We start from the raw sequence: 26,110 nt of genomic DNA, 5'->3' as shown, positions 1-26,110 counted from the left end.
CGCCTTTTCAGGTGCCGGTCTGGGACCTTAATTTGGTTTTAGCATTTCTGATGGGTGCTCTGTTTGAAACTTTGCACTCCTGTGCATTGAGGTTGTTGACTTTTAAGACTGTTTTCTTGGTTGTGATTACATCTGCTAGAAGAGTGAGCGAGTTGCAGGCACTTTCTTCTAAGCCACCCTTTACTTGGTTCCACAAGGACAGAGTTGTATTGAGGGTACTTCCTTCCTTCCTCCCTAAGGTGGTCTCTGACTTACACTTAAGTCAGAAGGTTGTGCTACACGCCTTCCTAGTAAGGAAGAGGAGCGGCTACATAGGTTGGATCCGAGAAGAGCATTGAGCTTCTATCTTTCCAGATTGTCCAAGGTCAGAGTGGACAACCAGCTCTTTGTGGGGTACACTGGTCATAGGTTTGGCCAGGCTGTTTCTAAACAGACCTTGTCTCTGTGGATCATCCACACTATTTCTGAGTGCTATAGACTTGCGGGCAAAGACCCGCTTGACGGCTTGAGGGCTCGTTCCACCAGGGGAATTGCTACATCAACAACCCTACAGAGGGGTGTTCCTGTTAAGAACATCTGTGATGCTGCGACGTGGTCTTCCATCCACATGTTTAAGCATTGTTCCCTGGATACTTCACATGTTCAGGATGTGGCCTTTGGGAAGGCTGTACTTTACTCTGCCATTTAATTGGGTTTATCGAAATTCTTCTCCCACCTTTGGTTACTGCTTTGGGAGTCTGTCAAACATGAGGAATACGTTGGAGGACACAATTCATTCAAAGAACAAGTTATTTACCAACTGGGAACGTTCTTTTGACTGGATGTTACTCCAACGTATTCCTCATCGCCCTCCCAGCCTACCCCTCTGAAAAATTTACATTGCAGTTGCACCTTAGCTTCCGACAAGTCGGAAGGCAGTCTGCGCTGTTTTTGCCCACTTGGCCTACACAGTGAGGTGGGGGGGGGGGAACATGAACTGAGGCTACGGGCACCATGCATGCTACTTATAACATCCAATGACGTCGCCCTCAACGGAGTCCTTCGAGGGACATCGACTCGACGCAGGACGCCATCTGCCGAAACAGCAGAGCTGTGAACATTACATGTCAAAGATGAGGAATACGTTGGAGGAACATCCAGTCGAAAGAACGTTACCAGTTGATAAGTAACTTGTTCTTCTTGTCTGCAGTTTAACTTTCTCTGTGTCTCCTTCACGGTTTCCCAGATGCAATGACCTTCTTCAGGGTTTCTCTACCCTTTGCTCTAGTCCCTCGATTGATCGTCCTGCTCCAGTAGGTTTGCCTTTGCCCCGTAAGATCTGCTTCTTCTCATATTCCACCTTGCCCAGTGTATCTGTTTCGCCGTTTTTGCAGTGTGGGGGGAAGCTAATGGGTATCAGATGGATGTGGTTAAAGCCAAGTGCCTGACCAGATTAGCTGGACATGTCCAATAAGATATGTAAGTGTTCGTCTCTTAACTCTGTCACCCTCTTCCTCTGTCCAATGTTTCTGTAGCAGGGCTGCAGGAGTTGGGAAGTTGGATGATTCTATTAAATAGGATGGGGGGATGGGTACGGGAAAGGGGGAATAACGCGTCTCACCATCGGTTGCCTTATCCCCCTCCCCTCCCCGGAGACCCCTCACCCAGGTGATCCTCCCGCACTGGTCCAACCCCAGGTTCTGGATCCAAAGGTAATAGCCATGCCCTGGTCACCTGAGCGAGAGAGAGATGCCTGGGGACTAGCAGGCGAAACACCCTTTGGTTTCTCACACCACCTTTAGCAGGCATTTGAGGTAATTGCAAAAGTGCACAAGTAAAATATCACAAAGTGTAAAAATCATACGACTGCCACAGGCTCGACTCCCCCCCCCCCCACCCTACTTTAATAATCATACCCCAACCCACACAAAACACCCCCCAAAAAATATTTTTTTAAAAAAAGGTTTCTGGTGATGAGAATTCCGGCGATGAAATGTCCAACGATGACATTTCATTCGGCGAAATGCGTGTATACCCTTTAGCAGGCATTTGTGGTAATTGCAAAAGTGCACAAGTAAAATATCACAAAGTGTAAAAATCATACGACTGCCACAGGCTTGTCTTAGACACATTGTCAAAATAACCAAAAATCCATTATGTAAAAAGATATTAGGATTCAAATTATCCTTACTGCACTTCACTCTAAGGTGATGTGTGCAATTGTAAAAATACAAGAATTCCAAGAGAGAGACATAGCCTGTCGGTACTAACAGTCTTGGGAAGTAGCCGGTTTCTCCTAAGGAGTAAAATGGGCAACAGAAGTAAAGCGAAAGGTGTTACTTACATCCAGAAAATGTGGTCTTGTGCCTGCAGATGAGTGATGTTCGGGTAAGCTCATGGGGTCTACAAGTGGGCATGTGGTTAATGGAACGAGGAATGCATTCTCTTAATGGACGCATACAGTCTGATGTGGCAGGTAAATTAACTTTCATTAACATAAATGTCTTACTGACTATTTCTGTATGCACGTCCAACACTGGAATTTAATATTAGATTTCAGCATTGTAGAGGACATTTCAAGTGATAACTTCCTCCTTAAACTGGTCCTCAAACAGGTTTCTTTCAAGGTTGCCAGCCCGTCTTCCAGCAATTGGATCTATGCAAAGTGAACCCACACGGCAAACGTAGACTCAAATGGGCAAGGTGTGATCCTATAACAGTACAATGCATACTGGTAACATCTAACTTGCAGCGCATTCTGTCATTTCTTGACCAAGAGGCCCCCCCCACCCCACCCGACCAGATTGTTTCCTTTTCTAAGGACTTATGGAGGGCTCTGACTGATTCCTTCCAGTATGAGTTCAAGCAAAGGAATAGTAGGCTGGTCAGCTTGTTCGACGTGTCTTTTAGGACTGTGCAAAATAATCTATTGAGAACCATGAGGAACATAGAAAGTTCCAGGGGAGACGTGGTTATGGCAAGGGCTGATTATAAAGGGACTGTGGAACAGAGAAAAGTTCACTTGGACAATAAAGCATGGGAAGATCTTTTGCTGCCCGTCTCCGCAAGGGAAATTCTGGGAGTTCGTTGCGGGAGGTCTGCAATATAAACGAGTCAAGACGCACAGGGAGAATCATGTTGCAGCCAAAGCTTGGCTGGATCACTTCTCATCTTTATATAGGGGACGGGCCTGTTGGTATGTGAATGAACACTGCTTCTCCTTGATACGGCTGTTGTGATGTTACATACACCAGTATTATGTACATAGTTCTTTATTCCAGGATGTGCATACGTTCTGTAACCCTGACTACAGATTTGTGTATGGTTCCAGAATGTTAGATGGAACCATACAGGAAGATGTCGCATTGATGATGGTTGGCCTCCTGGGGGCTCCTCCTAATAAACTTGTCAAGTTATACATTACGACTATAATTCGAGTATTTGTATTGTAACACTTCCTAACAATTGGCGACGAGGATGGGATGGTATAAGGCTGTTGTATTATGTTTAATGGCTCTTTCTTTCAAAAGATTTTGAACTTCTTGTGACATAAATTGAGCTCCATTGTCAGATATTAATTCCTTTGGTTCACCTTACCTGTTAAAAGTTTCTTCTAAAAATGTCATTACTTTGACAGCTGATATGGATTCTTCAACAATTCCACATTCCACCCCTTTAGATGTATAATCCCAATGTTTCATATGGTCCAGCTATATCAATTGCCAGTTTTGTCCAAACTGTACTGGGAATTTCTACTGGCTGTAATGGTGTGATATGTGTTGATTTACCTTTATCACTTACTGCACACGCAGTACAATCTCCGACTAGAGCCTCCAATTCACCCCACATGTTAGGCCACCAGTAAGCTTCTCTCACTCTTCTTTTCGTTAAATTTCTACCCACATGACCTTCATGTGCAATGTTCATAATTCTCTCCCTCATACTTGCTGGAGGTATTATCCGATCTCCTCGATAAATACATGCATTGTCACTTGTCAATTCATCTTTTATTTTTTCCCAGGATTTGATATTCTCCTTAGTATCTTTCCAGCCACTTTCAATAGCTTTTCTCAAAAGTCTTTGCTCAGGGTGGTGTTCTCTTGCTTCAATGCATTCCTCCTTTGAACAACTTGGATGCACATGTGCTATTATACATTCCATGTTTTGATCTTCTGTTAGTTCATCCTTGTCCTCGCCATCATTTGTGCAACTCTCACATGGTAGGCGAGAGAAACAATCTGCCACTACATTTGTTCTTCCAGGGGTATATTTTATATTGACATTATATTGCATTATAATCAGTTTCCACCTCCTTATGCGTGGCGATGTGATATGAGGATTCTTTGAGTTCAAAACATGTATAAGTGGCTTGTGATCAGTTTTGATATCAAACGGCATGCCCCAAATGAGCCCTTTGAAATGTTCTAGTATCCATTTGACACCCACGACCTCCTTCTCTATGGTAGAATAATTTTTCTCAGCCCCTCTTAATGTTCTGGAAGCAAAAGCAATGGGAACTACTTCACCTCCTTGCACTTGCTCTAAGGCACCCCCAAGGCCTATGTTACTGGTATACACTGATATCCTAGTTTTGGCACTTGAGTCAAACATTTTAAGTGCTGGTGCTTTGTTGATTAATGACTTGATCATTTCAAATTATTTCTTGCAGCCTTCAGACCAATTAAACTTTATACCCTTACACATCAGATTTCTCATCTTTTCAATTCTATCACAGTAGTGATTCACAAATTTAGAATAATATTCTGTTAACCCTAAAAAACTCTGCAGTTTATCTTTATTGATAGGATCGGGAATCTTAAGAATGGTGTCCACCAATGACTCTTTAGGCTTTATACCATCTGCATTTATGCAATGACCCAAGTAAGTCACTTAATTTCTCTTTATTTTACACTTCTCAATCTTGAGTGTCATCCCTTTTTGCTGTATGACTTGTAGCACACCTAACAATTTTGCATCATGTTCCTCTTCGGTCATTGCAGATATCAAGATGTCATCTTGGAAATAATGCACTACTTGGAGACCATCAAACAAGTGATGCATTAATCTTTGAAACACGGCGGCTGCCAAAGCCAATCCAAAAGGCATTCTTTTATATCTGAATGCTCCTAATGGCGTTATAAACGATGTTAAATGTCTAGGTTGTTCCTCTAATACAACTTGGTGATACGCTGACGATAAATCTAGTGTTGTTAAGTATCTCGCCGGCTTCATCGTGGTCAACATTTCTCCTATGTTTGGCAGAGGATGGCGGTCTACCCAAATGTTGGCATTTAGATCTCTTAGGTCGACACACATTCTGATTGATCCAGCAGGTTTTTTAACAATTACAATCGGGGATAACCACTCAGAGCTTTCAATAGGTTCAATAATGTCTTGCATGCACAATTTCTCTAATTCACTTTTTAATGCTTCTTTGGTGCCAATTGGTATGTTTCTCACTTTGTGTACTACTGGATTTGCTCCTCTCTTGAGTATGATGCGATGTTTGAAACCTTTGAGCACACCAATTTTATCATTGAAAACTTTCGGAAAACTTTTGGCTAGATTCTCAGAAGTGCTACAACTGTTCTTAGTAATGCATAAAATGGGCACATTTTCACCTGGATGTATCCTGATTTTAAGTGATGCTTGTTCCCACCATCCAACTATTGAAAACCCATTTTCAGCCACATATAGTCTACAGTATGTCTTCCTTCCTTCAAAATTTAGATGCACCCAAACAAAACCGATGTTGATGGGAGTTTTTCCATAACCAGTTGCCTTTATCTTGGTCATTTGTAAATCTTCCATTCTTTTCTTTAGTATGTTCACATAGGTTTCCACATCAACCATAGTATATGGAGAGCTAGTATTAACCATAACCTGTAAGGTTATGCCATTGATCTCCATTGGTACCCATGGTCCCAGACCGCCTTCATTTGGTGTGAAAGCTAGTATTTGTACTTCATCTTCTAATCGATCTGTAATTGCCAACAAGCTGCTTGGACCACGAATTTCTTCCAACGCCTTTATGCTCGTCATGGCAGTACCTCTTCCTCTACCATAGCGACCAGCATTTCTCACATAGCGGTTACTAAATCTACCTCTTCCCCTGCTGTTGCGACACACCTTACCAAAATGGCATATTTGTCCACATGTATAGCATTCTGCTGACAAAACCTGGCAATCTTTCTCTGCATTTAAATGTCTGTACCATCCACACTTAAAGCATTTGTTGGTTGGTCTGTATGTGTTTGCTTTCTCTTGTTTAGATCCACCACCTATATCGGACTTAACCAATCTTCTGTCAATGACAATTAAATCCTCTTCTTCCTTGCCACATTGTCCATCATCTATTCCTTGGACCGACTTTATTTCTGCATTCTTCACTTTGTTCTGGACTTCCTTCATAAACTTCTCGCCTAGTTCAATAGACCTTGCTATTTCAATTGTTTGTTCTAACGTGGGGTTCTTTGCCTGCCACAGACGACGTTGGATGCGTGGATCTGCTACGTGCAAAACCAGTTGATCTCTCAAGTATTCATCTGCCACCCCTGTGAAGACACACGTAGCCAACAACCCTCTCAATGCAGCCAAATAGGCATCTATGCTCTCACCTTTATTTTGTCTCGTTGAAAAGAACCTGTATCGCTCTAACACAATGTTGGTCTTATTTCCGAAGTGTTTATTTAATTTAGCGATTGCTGTGTCATACTTTCTGGCTCCACTCGAAGAATCTCCTGAGATTTCATCCGTATGATCTAAATCAGGCAAGGTTCTGAAGATCCTGAGTGCCTCTGCACCTATGCAGTTAAGAAGCGTAGCTTCTTTTAAGTCATCATTGAACTTAGATCCACCTATTGCTCTCAAGTATACCTGGAAGTTGTCCTGCCATTGCTCCCAAAGACATACTGGATTTCCTGGCAGTGCCAAAAATTTAACTGGAGCAGCTATGTTCTGCATAATGTTCATTTACTCATCCAACAGTTAATTGTCTCAGTGTTAATGACTCTGTGTTTCCAGACTCATTGCATAGTAAAACACTTGTGCATATCTGTTGCAATATCACCACACTGTGAATTCGCTTATTTTTTTACACCATTGATCCGTCAAATTCTCTCACTGTATTTTGTATCTTTCACTCACTTTCAATTTTATTGACAACTGCTCAATATGTCTTTTTAATACATTGTGCATGCAATCCCTTAGCTTGAGCATCAAGATAATATCAGGCAATGTCTGTATTTGGTAGCTTCCAATACTGTCACGTTCACTGCCACTTTAAACACTTGTTCATTTTATTCGAATGCTTCCTTCCTTTCATTTCGCTCAATGAAACATTTCATATGTCTTTCCGTAATGCAATTTATCAAGTTATACTTTGACTATAATGTGAGTACTTTGTATTGTAACACTTCCTAACAACGGCTAGCTTTGAAGGAGGTAGAAAGGGCAGTTAATCAACAGTCACATAATCGAGCCCCGGGACCCGATGCAGTCTCTGCAGATTTATTTAAGGGAGAAGTGGACTTGTGGGTCACCCTGTTGGAAGCTTGTTGTAATTCTTGTTTGGCATCTGGTAATTTTCCACAGTCCTGGAAAACTGCAATTATTCACCTATTTTTTAAAAAGGGGGCCCCCGGAAGCCCTTTGGCATATAGGCCACCTTCATTGCTTAACACCTCCTTCAAGGTTTTTGGTCGGCTCATATTGCAATATGTTGAGGATTGGATCCAAACTAGCCAAGTTCTCTTGGCGATCCAATAAGGTTTTAGACCTGTTCTGGATACTCTGGACCAGGCCCTTAATTTGTATTTGGTGGGGGCTTCTTCTGTCTGTCAAGGAGGAGCCGATTTACTTAGCCATTATGGACTTGAGCACCGCATTTGACATAAAGGACAGAGCGTCTCTATGGCGGGACACTGGGGCTTGTCTGCTTTGGGGAACAGGGCCAATGTACTGGTTATTTTGAGGTTGATTCTGGAGTATGTCCGGGCTGTGTCCTCGCTCCAGTCCGATTCACCCTCTATATAAATGGCCTGTTCAAAGCTCCGCTGAACACAAAAGCAGACTAACCCTGGATGGGCGTCAAGCAGTCCTATGCTTGCATATGCTGATGACATGATCCTCATTGCTCGGACACCGATGGCCCTCCAAAAGCTTATCAATGATTTCAAATTAACAATAAACACCAGTAAGTCAGCAGTGATGGCATGCAGCCCTGTGAGAGGAGAAAAAAAATCAAAATGCGTACCATGACGAGTAACGGATCACTTACAAGGGTGACCAAGTTTGATCATCTAGGCATTTGCTTCACGGAAAACTGGAGGTGGGTGGCCCATGTCTATTTACCAAGTACTAAAATGAAGCAGGCTCTGGGGGGAGTTGGAAGATTTATGAAAATGTGTCAAGGTCAACCACTTGGTCCAATTATGGAAGTGTATCATGAACAAACTAAAGCTGTCACCAATTGTGGGGCTGCACTGTGGGGGGATTGAAAACACAATGGTCATTGAAGTTATCGAGAACAAAACTTTTTAAAAAACTTGTGGGCCTCCCTGGTTCTGCCCCTAATTACAGTGTATGTAGCATTGGGCATTATCCACATTGGCGATGACTGGTATGAAGCTCCATTTGTGCACTGGCTGGGGATCTGGTCAAATGTGAGGGCTTCAATGACCCACACAACTATCACATCACTGTTGTAATGCTCTTATGGGCCACAAATACCACGGTTAAAATGTATTTCAGATTGCGTGAGACGGGTGAATGCCTCGACTTTACAGTGTCTGGTTCAGATTCTTGCAATAGCAGGGTATATAGCAGGGTGTAGAATGTACAAGAGGGCTTTCCGCTCGTATTCTTACAAAACGAGAGTCCACTGGTCTTTCCCTTGAGTCCAAAAGGCGATGTTTGCCCCTCTCTAAACTGGACATTATTCAGCCCTTTCTGACGTATAGCAATAAACAGGCTGATCGTTGGGCACTGACCAGGGCGCGCTTTAATGTACTGCTGCTGAGAGACATTATGAAGAAATGGCAGGGGTATGAGCAGAACTGAGTTTGCACGGGCTGTGGGGCTCTGAAGGAAGACCTTGTACATTTTGTCTTGTTTTGCCCCTGCTATCATGATATTGAGAAACAAACCATTGTTCCACTCTTCTGAGAAGTCGACTTTACACAGTGCCGTCCGGCACTTATGTCTTTATTGCAAGCTGCACCTCTGATTGTTGCCTGGGGTCTGTCCGAATATTTGAGGATGGCTTGGAATAGAAGAAAATGCACTGTGGGTATTTTTTAACATAAATTGGTTTTTCATCAAATGTTGTTCCAAGGTTTTATATTGTTGATTGTTTCTATAAATTGTATGTTATTAGTCTGGACCGTGCTTTTTATTTGTATTTAAGTTGCATTTTTTGTATTTGACTGCATTTTTGTGGGGTTGTATTGGTTTATGGATTTGGGGGGTCCAGTAGGAATCTCTGTCTGCACTTTCCTTGCACTTGCCACCACCTGCCCGTTTTATTGCCTTATTTATTCTACTATCCCATGTACTGCACTTCCCCTCTCCCTTCCCTCACGCACTTTTCCCTTTCCCCCCTTCGCATGCTCTTGCGCAATCTGAATGACACCTGGCCTAGTAGGATTGTTGTTTGTCTTCCCTTGGTTCCCCCTCCCTTGCCTTGTCGCGCCTTGAAACACTTGTGTATAGGCGCATTATAAATGCCATATCATCATAACATATGGGGGGAGAGGGTGCAAAACAAAATCTTTTCTTACATGGTCTATAAGGTGAAAGTGTCATGCGAAGTGATGGTAGTAGAGTGAGGCGATGTGACGAGGGCGGCGCATCCTCCTGGACTTTGGCTCATTTCCCACCCCCCTTTTGTGATGATTAGTGATCCTTTCATAGTTGGACCATAGTCTGAATTATGCCCCATGTTTAAAGTGAGACTGAAATTCAGTTAAAAGAAGTACTCTGTGTACACAGACAGGTGACGGTTGATGACTAGTTGCACTTTTTGTGTTTCCTCAGACCATCTCCCTCAGTGTGAAAGGCCCGGGACTGCAGAGGATGGTTTTGGTAGACCTGCCCGGAATCATCAGTGTAAGTATTCACGGGGGCGTCACCTTTCTGCATGCCAGGAGATTTAACAGGATGCTTACATTTTTCTCTCTCACGGTTTGCTTTTATGAAGACTGTAACGGCGGGCATGGCTGCTGACACCAAGGAGACCATCTTCAGCATCAGCAAGGCGTACATGCTGAACCCCAATGCCATCATTCTCTGCATTCAAGGTAACGCCAGCTCTGCCCGAGCCTTGCTGCTTGTGTCCCTAATGCACACCACATATTAGTCTTCTAGATCCTCAAGCGCTTGTTATTAATTCATAAGGCACATCCTGCAGCTGCTTCAGAATGTTGAGAACCAAATCCTTGCTGTGTTGAAACCCACACCGAGGGTTCTGGAATGTACTCTCTTGGCAAGGCATGATGAGGTCTAGATAAGTAGCAGATATAAGGGGCATCTTCTGTGTAGCAGGACTATATTTTTTTTACATACAGACCAAGGTGATGCATGGAGTTATGGGGCTCCGCCTGTACTTAAGTAAAATTAAAGACACTCAATATAGTCTCATTTTCAGACAGGGTTTCTTAATCCAGAAGGATACTACACAATTGTATTGTACTTGTGGTTTGCATAGCACCATTTCAAATGGATTGTGTCCTGCCATGTATTCCTCATCTTTGACATTCAAGTCTGCTTGCACCTTGCGTCAGAATTTTCTTTTCATCGGGTCGTGCAGCGTCGAGTCTTGGTCCTCTATGGCCTCCGTAGCATCCCTCCTGGCGTGGACCCGGGTAACTGAAGCACACGAGCTGACTGTTACCTCTGTTACATTTTTTCTGCATTGCTCCGTGCTTAGGAGCTACTCGCTCCTAAGCGGCTTCAAGCCGTGTTCAGACTGTGGAGCAAAAATTTCTATCACAGACCCTCACTGCGTCTGTCAGTGGTGCTTGGGGTCGGGCCACAAAGTCGACGACTGTGGCTCATGTCAATCCATGACTGTCAAGTCCTTGCAGGAAAGGATGGGAAAACTCGATGTGCAGGTAAGCCCTCTACCAAATCGCCAGCAGTTACCCCATCTAAAAGAAAATCATCCTCTGAATCGAGAGATTTTGCTTCTGTTTAAAAAGCGTCCTAAACACCGAAGACGTTCGGTGTCTAGTTCACGACACGACGTCACAGATCCTCGTTGTTGTCTTCCTCTCCAGAAAAAGTTTATTTTCCAAAAAAGAACTGACTCTGGTGGAATAAGAAAACACCTGTTTGAAAATGCTTCAAGTTTTCAAGAAGCAAGCTCCTTCGAGTGCCCCTCTGATGGAGTCTGAGAAACGAAGCCACCCCTAAGCGTCTATTAAGAACAGTAGGGAGTCTCTCATGTCTCGTGCTGACGAGTGTCTCTTCCCGGGCCTTGAGGCGCCCGGGAAGAGACACTCGTCAGCACAAGTTGAAGGAGTCTTCCTCGATGCACAAGAAAGAGCCTCTGTCTGGCCCCTTGAAGCATTCATCTTCGGTATCGAAGCCTTCTTCGAAGGTATCGAAGCAGTTATGTTTATCGCCTGAACCTTCGAGGCATGTAATCCATCGAAGCGTACAAAATTGTTGGCCCATTCACTGACTGCTTCGTGGAAGTTGTTGAAGCCTCGACGCCTTTGACACCTTCCACTTCGTCTGAGCTTTCAGTGCTCTCGAAGACTGCTAAACATAGGTTTACTGTATGACTGCAGCCATAGGCTGATATATCGAAGTTTTAAGACCATTCCTCAACCTGATTTCTTCAGGCAAATGGGATCAATCTTTGAGGAAGATCAGCCCCCTTTTGGGGACGAATATGGGACACAAATCCCAGAGGAGTTGATCTCTGAAGAATTCAAGATGCAAAATCTGGTGGAAACTCTAAAGGAGACCAGTAGCCAGGAAACATCACCAGAGACAGAGTTTGGTAGACCAGAGATGGCTGGTCAGGCTGATCCCTCCTACAGAGCTGTAATTTGTTAAGTGGCTGAGTATCTGGGGTGGTCCAAACCCGCAGCTGCTATTGAGACTGATGCCATCGCTGATATTTTATACAGTGGTCCAGTTAGGGAGACTGTCACCATTCCATGCAGCCTTAAGAGTAAGGGTTTTAGAAAACTGGCTAAAACCACATTGTTGACAAAGAAATACAGAACTGCTTCTGTGGACCCTCCTTTTTTGAACAGGCACCCTACACCTGAGAGCCTGGTGGTTCAAGCAGCAATAGTTTCATCAAAAGCTGCAACTTACCCTTCTGCTCCGGCAGATAAGGAAGGTATTAGAATGGACTCTTTAGCAAATAGAGTATTGAGTGCAGGGAGCATGGCTTTAAAATCAGGTAATTCTGCCAGCGCCCCAGCGAAGTACACTCGCACCCTTTGGGGTGTAGCTGCTCTTGCAGCAGAAAACATTCCGGCGGGAGAAGAAAGAGGTTTATTAGGCCTTATACAGGAAGGAAAAGGTGCCAGCCTGGATACAGTGGATTCAGTAAGCAGGTCCGTGGATCCCAGTACAGTGCTTAGGAGCATCTTCTTGGCTAAGAAAATCAGGATTTTCTGCAGATGTCCAGGCATGTTTGCTCGACAAGCCATTTGACAGGACTTCCCTGTTTGGTGAGAAGGCTGATAGCCTGGAAAAGCTGCAAGCGTCTCGAGCCGCAGCAAAATCATTAGGGCCGGCAATCGGGCAACATCAAACCTCAAATCAAACGAAAAGGACGTTCTCTTCATCCTTGTATTCCTCCATCTCTAGAGGAAGAGGTCAATTCTCAAAAAGAAGCCAAAGAAGAACCCCCTCGTGGAGGTAGAGGAGGAAGGAAAGCCCTGTTAAACCCCAGCAGAGTTACCCTCTGCTGTAGGTGGTACAGCAAAACCACTCCCTCGCCCACAAGTCTGTGGTAGGAAGCAGACTGTCTTGTCATCTCCGGAGTTGGCAAAGCATAACTTTGGATGCATGGGTGCTCCAAACCCTAGCAGCCGGTTACTGTCTTAAATTTCTAAAAAGACCTCCTGATTGCCCCCCAAAATACCGATAAACCGTGATTCCAGATCCACTTCTCTAACAGGAAATTCTCATCCTGTTTGAGAAAGGTGCAATAGAATTGGTACATGCAGCGAATAGAAACCAGGGTTGGTATTCTCCCTACTTCCCAATACCCAAGAAGGAGGGAGGAGTGTGACACATCTTGGACTTGAGATGCTTGAAAAAGTTCAAGGTGGTAACTCTTTCGCAGATCCTTCAGGCCCTTCGACTCCAGGATTGGTTGGTGTCATTGAACCGTCACAATGCTTATTTTCATGTGCCGATACATCGGAAGCACAGAGTACCTGAGGTTCGCAGTTGTTGGTTCTGATTATCGGTTTCGAGTTCTGCCGTTGGTGCTCACCTCAGCCCTGAGGGTCTTCAAGCTTATGGCAGTAGTGGCAGCAAGTCTAAGGAGGGAAGGGATACACATCTACACCTATCTAGATGACTGATCAGGGCTGTTTCTCCGGAACAGTCTCTCAATCATCTGTCTCACCTGCCACCTCCTCCAGAGCTGGGCTTCTCCTTGAACTTCAAGAAGTCCCACTTGACACCATCACAGAAGCTTCAATTCATTGGAGAAATCCTGTATCCAGCTTCGGGAAAAGCTTCGCCACCCGGGTTAAGGGCTCAACATCTCTTGCAGATAGTCAAAATATTCCAGAGTGCCCATGTCTTTCGGCCTACGACTTCCTAAGGTTGTCTCGGCCTCATGGCATACTGCATTTTTCTGGTGCCAGATGCCCGTCTGAGAACGAGACCCCTTCATTGGGCACTCAGATCCCAGTGGCCTCAATTCTCTGGCAGAATGACAAACCTTCTCCAGGTCCTGACAAAGGTCGCCCGGGATCTCCTGTGGTGGGCCAGCTGAGAAAATGCCATGAGGAGAACCCTTTTGGCAACCATTGTCAGAGACAATAGTAGTGACAGACGCCTCCCTCAAATCTTTCAATAATCGTACACTGGTCTGAGTCCAGATTCCATATCAACCTTTTGGAGCTGAGGGCAATCAGATTAGCGCTGATGACCTTCCTGCTCTCAATACGGGAGAAGAGTGCCCTGATAATGACGGACAAAACAGTGGCCATGCACTACCTCAACAAGTGTGGGGGGTGGGGAGGGTCTAGGGGTCACTTCCCCTGTGCAGAGGCAATGTAGCTCTGCTTCTAGGCGCTGAGAGAAGGAATCCCTCTTCTGGCAGTTTATCTAGTAGGAGAAAAGAACACAGCGATCGATGCTCTTAATAGGCAGAGCACGATCGCCTACGAGTGGGAACTAGCTTAAGTGGGTAGCCCTGATCTTTCCTGAGTGGATTCCTGCCTCTCATTCCCACTCAGATCTACTCCTCTTTTGAATGCCTTGTCTGTAGGCTTTCTCTCTCGCCTACCAATTCTCTTACTGTGGCTACCATCTACCGGCCTCCTGGTCAAATCACTTCATATCTCTGAGTGGGCGGACCTCTCCTCCTCCCGCCTGACCTCTACCACTCAACTCCTCCTCCTCGGTGACCTCAATATACATCTAGACTCTCCTTGTTCCTCCTCTTTACTCTTCTGTGACCTCTCTGACTCCCTTTCTCTGTCTATTCTCCCTTCTGGCCCGACTCATTCTGCAGGGCACACACTCGATGTCTTGATCTCCTCTGACCTCCCCCTCTCCATCCATCTGACCACTCCTCTCTCCTGGAGTGATCACTCCCTCCTCTCATCTCTCCCTCTCTTCCCCCCAAGCCAAGCCTACCCCAACACTGCCACCTACCTTTACGGACATCCGGCCCATGAAGCGTGTCAGTTGAGGCTTTTGCTGCCACTTTCTCCCCCCCCACCTCTGGCTGTCTCACATTCTGACACAGCCCTGTCTCTGCTCTACTCTTCAATTTCTGATACTCTTGATGCTCTTGCCCCTGTCATGAGGATCCATTTGAAGTCCAAAGCCAAGTGCAATTCCTGGTATGACTCTGACCTAGCTACACTTAAACGTAAGTGTAGGGCGGCTGAGAGGAAATGGAGGGCTTCCTGTTCATCCTCTGACAAACTGGCCTGTCGCCTGCTACAAAGGCAATACCGACTCTGTCCTCACCAAGAAGAGAGACAACATTCAAGCTTGTGTCTCTGCGGCATCTAACAACTCGGCCGAACCCTTTCAAATCTGCAAGATTTGGACAACCCTGCTGCAGTTTCTACCCCTCCTGTTGCCTCCCAGGCTCTTTGCAATGCCCTGCCTCTCACTTAATTTAAAAAACCCAGGACATCCTGTCCACCCTCTCCACCCCCACCCTCCTCTCCCCTCTCCATCTGTGCTTGCTGACCCTCCTTTAGCCACTCCCCACCATGCTTCTCGTCCTTTCCTCTTTTCTTCCCTGACGAGGTCGCTAGACGAGTCCGATCTATGAAAGCCTCGTCAAAACAGGTTCATCCCTGTTCCTCTAAAACCATCAAGGACCACATTGACACCCTCGCTCCGGCCCTTGCTGATTTTTGCAACCACTCCTTTTCATCAGGATCCTTCCCCTCCCCTCTGAAGCACTCCCATGTGCATCCTCTTCTCAAGAAAGCCACAGCTGATCCTTCTTGTCCAGCTAACTATCACCCAATTTCCATTACTCCCTTTCTGGGCAAACTCCTGGAAAAGTTGGCCATCTCTCAGCTTAACCTTCATTTCAATTCTGTTGGCTGTCTCCATGACCACCAGTCTGTCTTCAGAGCTGCCAGAAGCACGGAAACTGCTCTCCTGAACGTCAGTGAAGATCTGCTCTCCAACCTCGACTCTAACATTCCCTCTGTCCTCATCCTCCTGGATATCTCTTCTGCCTTCGACACAGTCAACCATACCATCCTGCTCAACCGTCTCTGTGAAAACCTGGGTATCACTGAACAGGCTCTGGCCTGGCTGACCTCTTTCCTCTCTGATCGACCCTCCCAGGTGCAACTGGTGTCCTTCCTCTCTACCTGTGGTGTTCCCCAGGGGTCCAACCTCTTGCCCTGGCTTTTCAACCAATACCTGGCAACTCTTGCCCACTGCATTACCATTTTTTGCTCAAATTTCCAGTGCTACGCTGACGACGCAACTCATTTTCAGGCTGCCCTTGGCCACCTCCTCTCCCTCTCTCATCTCTGATTGCCTAACTGCCATTCAAGATTGGTGTGCCGCCAATGATCTTTGTCTGAATGCCAGCAAGACCGAGATCCTCCTCATCGGCACACCTTCACCCCTCTCTCTGGCCGGCTTCACTTGGCCCTCTTCCTACCCCCACCTGCGAGGCTAAGAACCTCGGGGTCATCATTGACTCCACCCTTTCCTTCTCCGCCTACATCTCTGAGGTCTCTAAAAAGTCAAATTTCCTACTGCACCTCCTCAGAGGTACTCTGCCTTTCCTCTCCTTCCCCCAGAAGCTCATGGTATCCCAAGCTCTGGTTCTCTCTAGGTTGGACTATTGAAACAGCCTCTTTCTAAATCTGCCTGCCTTTACTCTCCGTCCTCTACAACTAATCCAGAACAAGACTGCGAGACTTGTCCTTGGCCTCAAGCCCTGGAATGGTATCTCTCCAGCTCTGAAATCTCTCCATTGGCTCCCAGTGGATGCAATGATTAAATTCAAAAACCCTCTGCATTGTCCACAAGGCTTTCTGGGGCCTGGGTCCAAAATACCTTCAGCTATCCCTCCGCAAATACCTCCCCTCTTGAGCTCTTTGCTCCTCTACCTCCAACTCCCTCAGGGTCAGTCGTTTTTCAAAGAAATGAGCTGGGGGTAGATTTGTCTTCTGCGGGGGCCTCCCTCTGGAACAGCCTCCCTGCCACTCTAAAACTTGAGGATAACCATCTTCGGTTCCGGAAGCACCTCAAGACCTTCCTCTTTTCACCTGCCTTTGCTCCCCCTCTCCCTGCTGATCTGTTATCTCTTGGCACTGTGCACCTGGCCACCCTGTGTCCTCCGGGCCCAGGTACCTGCTCACCCTGCCACCCTCCTGCACTGCCTCTGGGCCACCCCTTGCACCGAGGTCTGTATTTGTACCCATACAGCCCCACCCCGCCCTTTTCTTCCTGCACTTATCAGACCTATCCTGTCTGCTGCCTTAAACCTAGCACTTGCAAATTGCTGGCTGCACTACCACTGTTTGCTGCCTTTATTATTTATTTATTATTATTTATCTGTTTCTCCTCTGCTTCACACTTTCCATTTCTACCCCTCTCCCATGCACTTTTCCCTTCCCCCTCTCCCATGCACTTGCGCGTTCTCAATGTCACTGGCCTAGTAAAATAGCTCTTTTGTTCTCCCCTGTTCCCCTCCCTTGCCTTGTCGCGCTCTGAAACACTTGTGTACGAGCACAATAGAAATAAAATATCAATATCAAAAGAAGTCCTTCTGGAGTTCTTCGCCCTTTGGGGAAGCCCTCAAGTTGATCTGTTTGCTGCCAGTATCAACCGGAAGTGCAAGCTTTTCTGCTCCAGGGAATTTCCCCAAAGAAGAGCTCTAGGAGACGCGTTTGTGGTGGACTGATAGTTTCCACTGCTGGATGTGTTTCCACGAGTCCCTGCCATTCCTCATGTCATCAGGAGGTTGAGGAAGTTGCTCTGGATTGGGCCAGGAGAATGTGGTACCCGGTACTTCTGGAAATGGCCATCTGCCCTCCAATTAGTATTCCCCAAAGAGAGAACTATGAGAAACCTGAAGGTGTCTCACCCGCTAGTCCCTGGAGATCTGTCGTCCAGGTTGCCATGACACGGCCATCACTATTGCATCCAGTGCCTGGGGGTGGATCAGTGCGGGAGGATCACCAGGATGGGAGGGCCTTTGGGAAGTGGGACACAGAAGGTTTAGACACGGTACCCCCTTCCTTATAATACCTGTTCCCCATCCTACCCCGTAGGACATGTAGAAGCTCTAACTCCACCCCCCCACCTCTTTTCCGACGCACACTTTATTACACCATGAAAGACAACGGATTAACACCAGAGGCGGTTATCTGACATGTCCCAACACAAGGGTCAGGCAAAGTCAGGCAATTGACAATAAGTTACACACACCTGACGGCCCTTTCTCTTCCCCAGAGGGATAAAAGGCGGATCACAAGAGCACACTACGAGCAAGGCAGAGCGCACGAGGATGCAGCTATTCCGGACCGGCAGTTCAAACTCGGGAGAAAGGCGGCAAGACTTGAAAGGACGAGGAGGGACTTGCCCTTGCCCTTTTCAACTCAGACCCGTAAAGCCTTCGAAAGAGAAATCGTAAGACCCGGGAGTCCATCTGGCATGTGGTGTATCAGATGTCAACGGTGCCCGGATCCCTCCCGCACTGATAACCAAGGTGGGGAGATGCGCTTGCTACTGTGGTACCGTCATTGACTCCAGAGGCAAGAAACACCAATGGGTTCAGCACAGCCGGTGAGTCAGAGAGAGAGCTGATAGAAAACAGGATTGTTTTGAGCCCAAGGTTGCGAACAGCAACATTGTAGGAACTTTTGAACAAGGAACCTGTATGTGGAAGCTTGAAAGAACGTCCAGTGAAGGGCTATCTGCAGTGTTTTCTGGCGCCACGTGGGCTCTCATTCAAAGGACTCTGGCTGGTCCCATTTGTTGAAACTACAATTCTGATGTTTGTTAATCTGCTTAGAATCACATGCTGTGCATCTAGTCCAACATCCAGTGGTAACCGCTGAGTATTTCATCTTGTCTTTCGAGAATTGAAAGGGGAAGTCGACATGGGCGTGCCTGTAACACTATTCCTAACGTGACGTGTAATGTACCCAAAATCCCTCACGCGTCGATGTCCGTCACATTGTTTTTATCCCCCCAGTGTACTGGTCGCCTTATGCAGAGCTCTTCCAGAGACATTGCTATTGTTATACTTCTCCAGCATGGGGTCTGGCATGGATTCACATGCTCATGAATATTCCCCGTCAGGCTGGGAATCCTCGGTAAAGAAAAAACCAGTATCAGTTTCGTTTCTGATCTGTCTTTCGTAGTAATAACCAATCACTGGTCTCTGTGTCATACTGACCACAGCCAATGACTGCCCTCTACCTAAGCACCGCCTCTGGCAGCCATCTTCAGATTTTTACCGCACGTTCATGTGTTGGGATCCTCGTGCTATTGCTCTCGAGCGTTAGTGCTATTTTTTCACGTTTTTTCTCAAAAACTTAGTTTTTTCGGTCAGAAGAGCCTCAAGCTCCACCGATTCTCCATCCGATCAACGGGGACCCGTGTCGGATTCGCCTGCGCCCCTCAAGGGTGAAGATTTCGTCGAGCTACGCTTTTGGAGGACTCCAGAAGTTTCTCAGGCCCGGTCATGGCCCAGGAGAAGGGGAGCTCGACGCCCGGAAAGCTGTTCAGGGTCTGCCCTGGATGTCAGCTGCAGAACGTCTTCAAGGAGGACGAACACTCTTTTTGTCTTTACTGCCTACATGAGGACAAGACGCACGTGGAGAAGGACTGTGCGTGTTGCGGCAACATGTCTGAGCGGACCATGAAGGACCGCCATCAACGTCTCGCCAACTGGCTGGAAGGGAAGAGCCCGTCCGGCGAGAAGAAGAGGAAGAAAGCCGAGCGGTCTTCTAAGACCTTTGAGGACGCCCCGGCGACGGGGGTCCAACATAAGGCCAAGCACCGCGAGTCCGCTGGCACCGGGAGCGCCGAACGGTCGGGCTCTACGGGCGCCAGGCAGGGCGCACCCTCCCCGGCACCATCAACCACGAGCCAACGCTCTGGGTCGGGTAAGAGGAAGGCCGAGCACCCGGCGAAGCTCCTGGAGAGGCCCCGGTCGAGCTCGAAGGCGGAGGGGGAGCGAGGCAGTGTCCCCCCCCCTCAAGTATAAGGCGGTGAGCGCACCTAGGGTGGTGAAGGCCTTAATCCATCCGGCCAAGCCCTCTATCGAAACTGTCGCGGCGGCCCTGGCTCAGCCTGTGGAGGCTACACCAGTGGTGGCGACCTCGGGGCTCAGAGTCTCCCTGCCACCTCGGAGGGAGTCCTCTTTTGTGCCCATCGATAGGACCCCCGTGAAATCCCCGATGGGGAAGAAAAAGGGGGGGCAGGGCGTCGTCGTAGATTCGGCCTCAACCTCGGAGGAGGAGCTGGTCGAAGTCTTAAGCCACGGCCTCGGCGTGTGATCGCCCGTCGGATTCCCCTCTGCCAGCGCTGCGAGACAACTCGGCGGCCATTTTGTTGGCTATACAGTCCTTATGCTCAGAGATAAGGACGAGACTACCGTTGCCGTCGGGGGACCCAGAACCGGGACCTTCTGGTGTTCCCCCTACCAAGAAAAGGAGGATCCACCCTCCGCCTCCTTTTCAGCCGTCGCGCCCCTTCCAGCCCTCCTCCCCGTCCACCCGAGGGGATGATACGGGGACTGACACGGCAGCGACGGGTACGGACGATGAGGTATACGACGAGGATGTACCGTCGTCGCCTCCCACCAGGGCTTCTCCGCCCGACGAGATTGGATCGTTCCACTCCATGATCACCAGGGCATCTGAGCTTTTCCAACTCTGCCCTGAGGAGAAGAAGAAGGAAGGTTTCCTTTATCAGCGGCGCGAGGCCAAGAGGAAGACGGTCCTCTCAGTGCCTCTATTGGACGACATTTGGGATGAGGGCCTCACCCTCCTCAAGAACCCTTCCACGACGCCAGCTAGAAGAGACCGGTACGAGAAGAAGTACCGGGTCCCGGACACGGCCCCCCTGTGCCTCCGGGCGCAGCCTACCCCGGACTCCGTCGTCTCCGCGGCGGCCAGGAAAAAAGCGGGGGGGGGGTGCGGCCTCCACATCGACTTCCCCACCGGACGGCGAAGGAAAGAAATTGGACGCTATGGGACGCAGAGTCATCTCGTCTGCGGCGACGATGATTAAAGCGGCCAACGCCTTGGCTATCGTGGCCCGCTACGACAGGGAGCTCTGGTACAAACTGGCTCCCCTACTGGACTTCTTGCCGGACGACAAGAGGGCAGAGGCCCTGGAGATCCTGCAGGAAGATGAGGTGGCTTCGGACCACGCCATTACCGTTGCAACGGACATCGCCGACACTGGGTTCCGCCAGTTGGGCAACGGCGTTTGCCTTAGGCGGCGTGGATGGCTCAAGGCTACGGACTTCCGTCAAGACGTTCAGACCAGAGTCCTGGACATGCCCTTCCATGGGAACAACCTGTTTGGGAAAACAGTGGACGATTCCCTTCAGGCCATTAAAGCGGACACCGAGACGGCCCGGGCCCTTGGAGTTCTGCAACGACGACGGACGCCCTTTCGAAGCAGCGGAGGCAAGGGCGCCTCCAAAAGTTTCGGCGGCGGTTTCTCCACCTACCGTCAAGCGGCCCGCTCGTCGGCTCAGGAGGCCTACAGAGGACGAGGCAAGTCTGGCGGACCCCGCCGTCGTCGCCAAGGAGGTCAAGGCGGCAAAGCCTCGTCGAAGCAGGATTGAACCGACCGTGGGGTCGGGCCCCCACCGAAGCACCCCGGTGGGAGGCTGGCTGGCGAGCTTCGTCAGCGTGTGGGAGTCCATCTCCACCGATCGTTGGGTGCTGGACGCCTTGGCCCGGGGCCACGCGCTCGAGTTTCAAAGAAGGTGTCCGCGCGTCCCCCCCGTGGCCAGGAAATAACTTCACGTCCCTCAACTTCTCCTGGAGGTAAAGGCGATGCTCAGGAAGGGCGCCATCGAACTCGTCCCAAAGAGGCTTCGGGGCTCCGGAGTTTACTCGAGATACTTCCTCGTGAAGAAGAAGACGGGGGGATGGCGCCCCATCCTGGACCTGCGACGTCTGAACAAGTTCATCAAGGCGCAAAAGTTCCGGATGGTCACCTTCCAGCACGTCCTGGGTCAGCTGGAGGAAGGAGACTTCCTGTCGTCGTTGGATTTGGAGGATGCCTACTTCCATATTCCCATCCTAAAGGGGCACCGAAAATTCCTCAGGTTTGTGGTCCAAGGGCGTCACTACCAGTTCAAAGCCCTCCCCTTCGGACTACGGTCGGCACCCAGGGTATTCACCAAGTGCCTTGCACCGGTGGCGGCGCAGCTGCGCCGCGAGGGGATCCACGTCTACCCCTACCTGGACGACTGGCTCATCCGAGCCAAGACGAGGGAGCTCGCCGTGGATCACACGGCAAGGACCGTCCGACTTCTCACGGACCTGGGATTCTCCGTGAACTACGCCAAGTCTCACCTGGTACCCGCGCAAAACGCACTGTTTCTGGGAGTGAAGCTCGACAGTGTCTCTTCTGGCCTCCCCGTCGGAGGAAAGGACCAGGTCCATCCTGGGCAAGGTACAGCGGATGTTGGTTTCCGACGCGGCCAAGGTGAGGTCCATCAAGTCCCTCCTCGGAATGATGTCTTCCTGCATCTACCTCATTCCCATGTGCAGGCTCCGGATGCGCCCGTTGCAGGAGTTCCTGGACGCGCGCTGGATCCAAACGACGGGCAGCTTCGAGGAGAGGATCACACTCGACGAGAGTTTCCGCCGAGCGGTCCGGTGGTGGGGCAACCGCACGCATCTGACGGCGGGCATGGACTTCCAGACCCCAGACCACCAGGAGACAGTGACCACCGATGCCTCCCTGGAAGGGTGGGGAGCGCACACCGAAAATCTGCACGCGAGAGGCCTTTGGCTCCCGACGGAGAAGTCCCTCCATATCAACGTCCTGGAGCTCCGTGCAGTGTTCTGGGCCCTCAGGTCCTTCCTTCCGTCCCTCAAGGGCAAGGTGGTGGGGATCTTCACCGACAACACCACCACCATGTTTTACATCAGGAAACAGGGCGGAACCAGGTCCCCAGCGCTGTCCAAGGAGGCGCAGGACCTGTGGCATTGGGCCGTCGCCCAAAGGATGTTTCTGGTGCCGTTTCATCTGGCAGGGATAAAAAACACCATCGCCGACTCACTCAGCAGGGAGCTGCGCTCGTGCCATGAGTGGGAACTACGGCAGGATCTAGTGGATCGCCTCTTCCGACGGTGGGGCACACCCCAGATCGACCTGTTCGCGACGGCGACGAACTCCAAGTGCCGGAGGTTCGCCAGCAGGTTTCCCCAGGCGAGGAGCATGGGCGATGCCTTCTCGTTCCCCTGGGAGGGCCTGTTCCTCTACGCGTTCCCTCCTTTGCCACTGCTAATCCGGCTCGTCAACCAGCTCAAGAGGTCACGGTGCAGGATGATCCTCGTCGCACCTGCGTGGCCGAGGCAGATATGGTTCCCGGACCTTCTGGACTTGTCAGCGTCCCCGCCAATCAAGCTGCCGGTGGACGCGGATCTACTCTCCAGGGAAGGAGGCGCCATCCTCCACCACGACCCGAAATCGCTGAACTTGCAGGCCTGGCTCCTGCAGCGCTAGAGTTTGGAGGATACGACATACCGGCCGACTGCAGAGAGGTTCTTGCAAAGGCCAGGGCGTCCTCGACTCTTAAATGCTACGGACACAAATGGAAGAGGTTCTCTGTCTGGTGCCACGCACAGAAGATTAACCCTCTACGGATTACGGCTCCCCAGGTACTGCCGTACCTGCTGACGCTGGCCAAAGCTGGACTGGCACACGCGTCCATCAAGATTCATCTTGCTGCGATCTCCCGATACACCAGAACCACGGGCCGGACGTCTTTGTGGTCTCATCGTCTGGTGAAAGAGTTCATGAAGGGACTGTTCAGATCGTTCCCGCCGGTGAAGGCTCCGGCCCCGGCGTGGGAGCTCAACGTGGTGCTGACCAAGCTCATGGGACCTCCGTTCAAGCCTCTGCCCTCGGCCCCGTTGAAGTTTCTGTCGTGGAAAACAGCGTTTCTTGTGGCCATCACCTCCGCACGACGGGTGGGAGCGATCCAGGCCCTTTCATGCAAGGCCCCGTACTTGACTTTTCACGACACGAGGGTAGTGCTCAGGACGCACCCCTCCTTCATGCCCAAGGTACCGTCGGACTTCCATCTCAACGAACCCTTGGTGTTGCCTGTGTTCTTCCCGTCGCCTTCGTCGCCGGCTGAGAGGACTATGCACTCGCTGGATGTGGCTAGAGCGCTGAAGTTCTACGTGGACCGCACGAAGTGTTTTCGGAAGACGTCACAACTCTTTGTGAACTTTGGACCTGTCAATCAGGGGAAGGCTCTCTCGAAGGCTTCCATTTCCAGATGGCTCTCCGGCTGTATCATGTACTGTCATCGGTTGGCAAACCGACCGCTGCCTGGCCGTCCGAGAGCCCATTCCACCAGAGCGATCGCAGCTACCACGGCGTTCCTTTCTGGTGTGCCCCTGCTGGACATATGCAGGGCTGCTACGTGGAGGTCGACGCACACCTTCACGAAATTCTACTGCGTCGATCGGGATTCCAGGGAGGAGTCCAGGGTCGGCCAAGCAGTGCTGCGCAACCTGTTCGCCTGAGGTGAGCCTGGTGAGGAGGTAAGATGCTTAATGTTGAGTTTGATGTACTGCTTAATGTTGAGCCGTTGCCACCTCCCGTGGTTGTGCATGTGTGTACTGCTATGTATTCTTTATTCATGAGCATGTGAATCCATGCCAGACCCCATGCTGGAGAAGGAACAAGTTACTTACCTGTAACTGTTGTTCTCCAGCATGGGTCTGGCATGGATTCACATGCGAACCCTCCCGCCTACCCCTCTGCGGCTCTTCACTTGGTCATACTGCCACTTCACGTGCTTCCAAATCTGAAGATGGCTGCCAGAGGCGGTGCTTAGGTAGAGGGCAGTCATTGGCTGTGGTCAGTATGACGCAGAGACCAGTGATTGGTTATTACTACGAAAGACAGATCAGAAACAAAACTGATACTGGTTTTTTCTTTACCGAGGATTCCCAGCCTGACGACGGGGAATATTCATGAGCATGTGAATCCATGCCAGACCCATGCTGGAGAACAACAGTTACAGGTAAGTAACTTGTTCCTTTTTGACCTTTGGTCATTGATAGATATTATCTTGCCATCCCTTACTCTCGACTGCTGTTTCCAGACCTACACCGAAGCCTGCTCCATGGACCTTTGACGAAAGTGATCCGGTCGGCGCTGCCGACCATGTGGCCGGGCCTTCTGGCCAGCCTACACAGTAGGGAGAGTGGGGTCGGGGTGGACATTTCCTTTTTAAGAATGCCTTTCCCTTTCCTCTCTTAATTCCCTTGGTCTTGCCGTCACTGTATTATTCCTCCGCTATGGAGAGGACTCCATTTAGATTTTATCTTTCATGTAAGGCCAAATTCCTGTGGAAAGACGAACACCTTAAGTGTAATGGGTGTCTTACCCTTAAACACAACAAAGCGGCCTGTGCGGCTTGTGAGCTCCTCCGTCCGAAGACACTAAAGGAGCGCCGCGTTAAGCAGTGGGCGGCCTACGGAATGTTGCAGGCCGAGAGTAGTTACCCTGCGCCGAGTGGCTTAGTGACGACCAGGGCTCCGAATTGGAGGCCATAGACCTCACGCTTTGCGCCATCTGTGCCCAGCCCCAACAGTCACGACACAAGTCCTGCTATGGGGACTGTACATTCCAGCGACAAGGACGCACACTCTTCCCACACTAAAGACACACCCCACGGTTCTTCTTCGACAAAACAGTCGAAAAGTTCCATCGCGCCAACGGGCACACAGGATAGTTCGGCAGTTCCCGCCAATCGGCGCCCTCCCTGCAACCGCAGGTGCGGCATGCGACCCGGCCGTCTAAATAAAAGGGCTCTACCACCAATATTCAATTGTCCGTCGAGACGCATTGGAAGAAGGCGTTGGTGGAACAGAAGGCCCCCGTTACGCCGAAAACAATTGTGCAACCGCAGGCCCAGTCCAAACACTCTACTGTGACACCAGATATTACCGAAAGCATCACTAGGATAGTTTCGGCGTCAAATCAGAAAAAACGGTTGACTCCACTCTCACCTTCTGTCTTCAAATCATGGACCTTGTCAAGAAGCCCCACTACCAGCTACACCTCCCCAGAGGTATTCTTCCTTTTCCCACTTCCCCCCAGAAGATCAATGTCTCCAGAGCCCTGTTTCTCTCTAGGCTGGACTACTGCAACAGCCTATTTCTCAATCTGCCTTCCTCTACGCTCTGCCCTCTGCAACACATCCAGAACA

General features: G+C 49.3%; 1 protein-coding gene across 5 annotated transcripts in view; it reads left to right on the top strand.

Moving 5' to 3' along the window:
* Positions 1-26,110, top strand: part of OPA1 (OPA1 mitochondrial dynamin like GTPase) — a 1,475,337-nt gene that overhangs the window by 536,922 nt on the left and 912,305 nt on the right. For all 5 annotated transcript variants that reach the window (XM_069617417.1, XM_069617415.1, XM_069617414.1 and 2 more), the window contains 2 exons: positions 10,015-10,086; positions 10,178-10,277. In XM_069617417.1, the coding sequence (XP_069473518.1) occupies positions 10,015-10,086; positions 10,178-10,277 (172 nt within the window). The remainder of the gene's footprint in view (positions 1-10,014; positions 10,087-10,177; positions 10,278-26,110) is intronic.

Source organism: Ambystoma mexicanum, chromosome 10 (assembly GCF_040938575.1).
Source record: "Ambystoma mexicanum isolate Mex_15411 chromosome 10, UKY_AmexF1_1, whole genome shotgun sequence".
Taxonomy (NCBI): Eukaryota; Metazoa; Chordata; class Amphibia; order Caudata; family Ambystomatidae; genus Ambystoma; species Ambystoma mexicanum.
The sequence above is the reverse complement of the archived record's forward strand: the minus strand, read 5'-3'. Positions and strand labels throughout refer to the sequence as shown.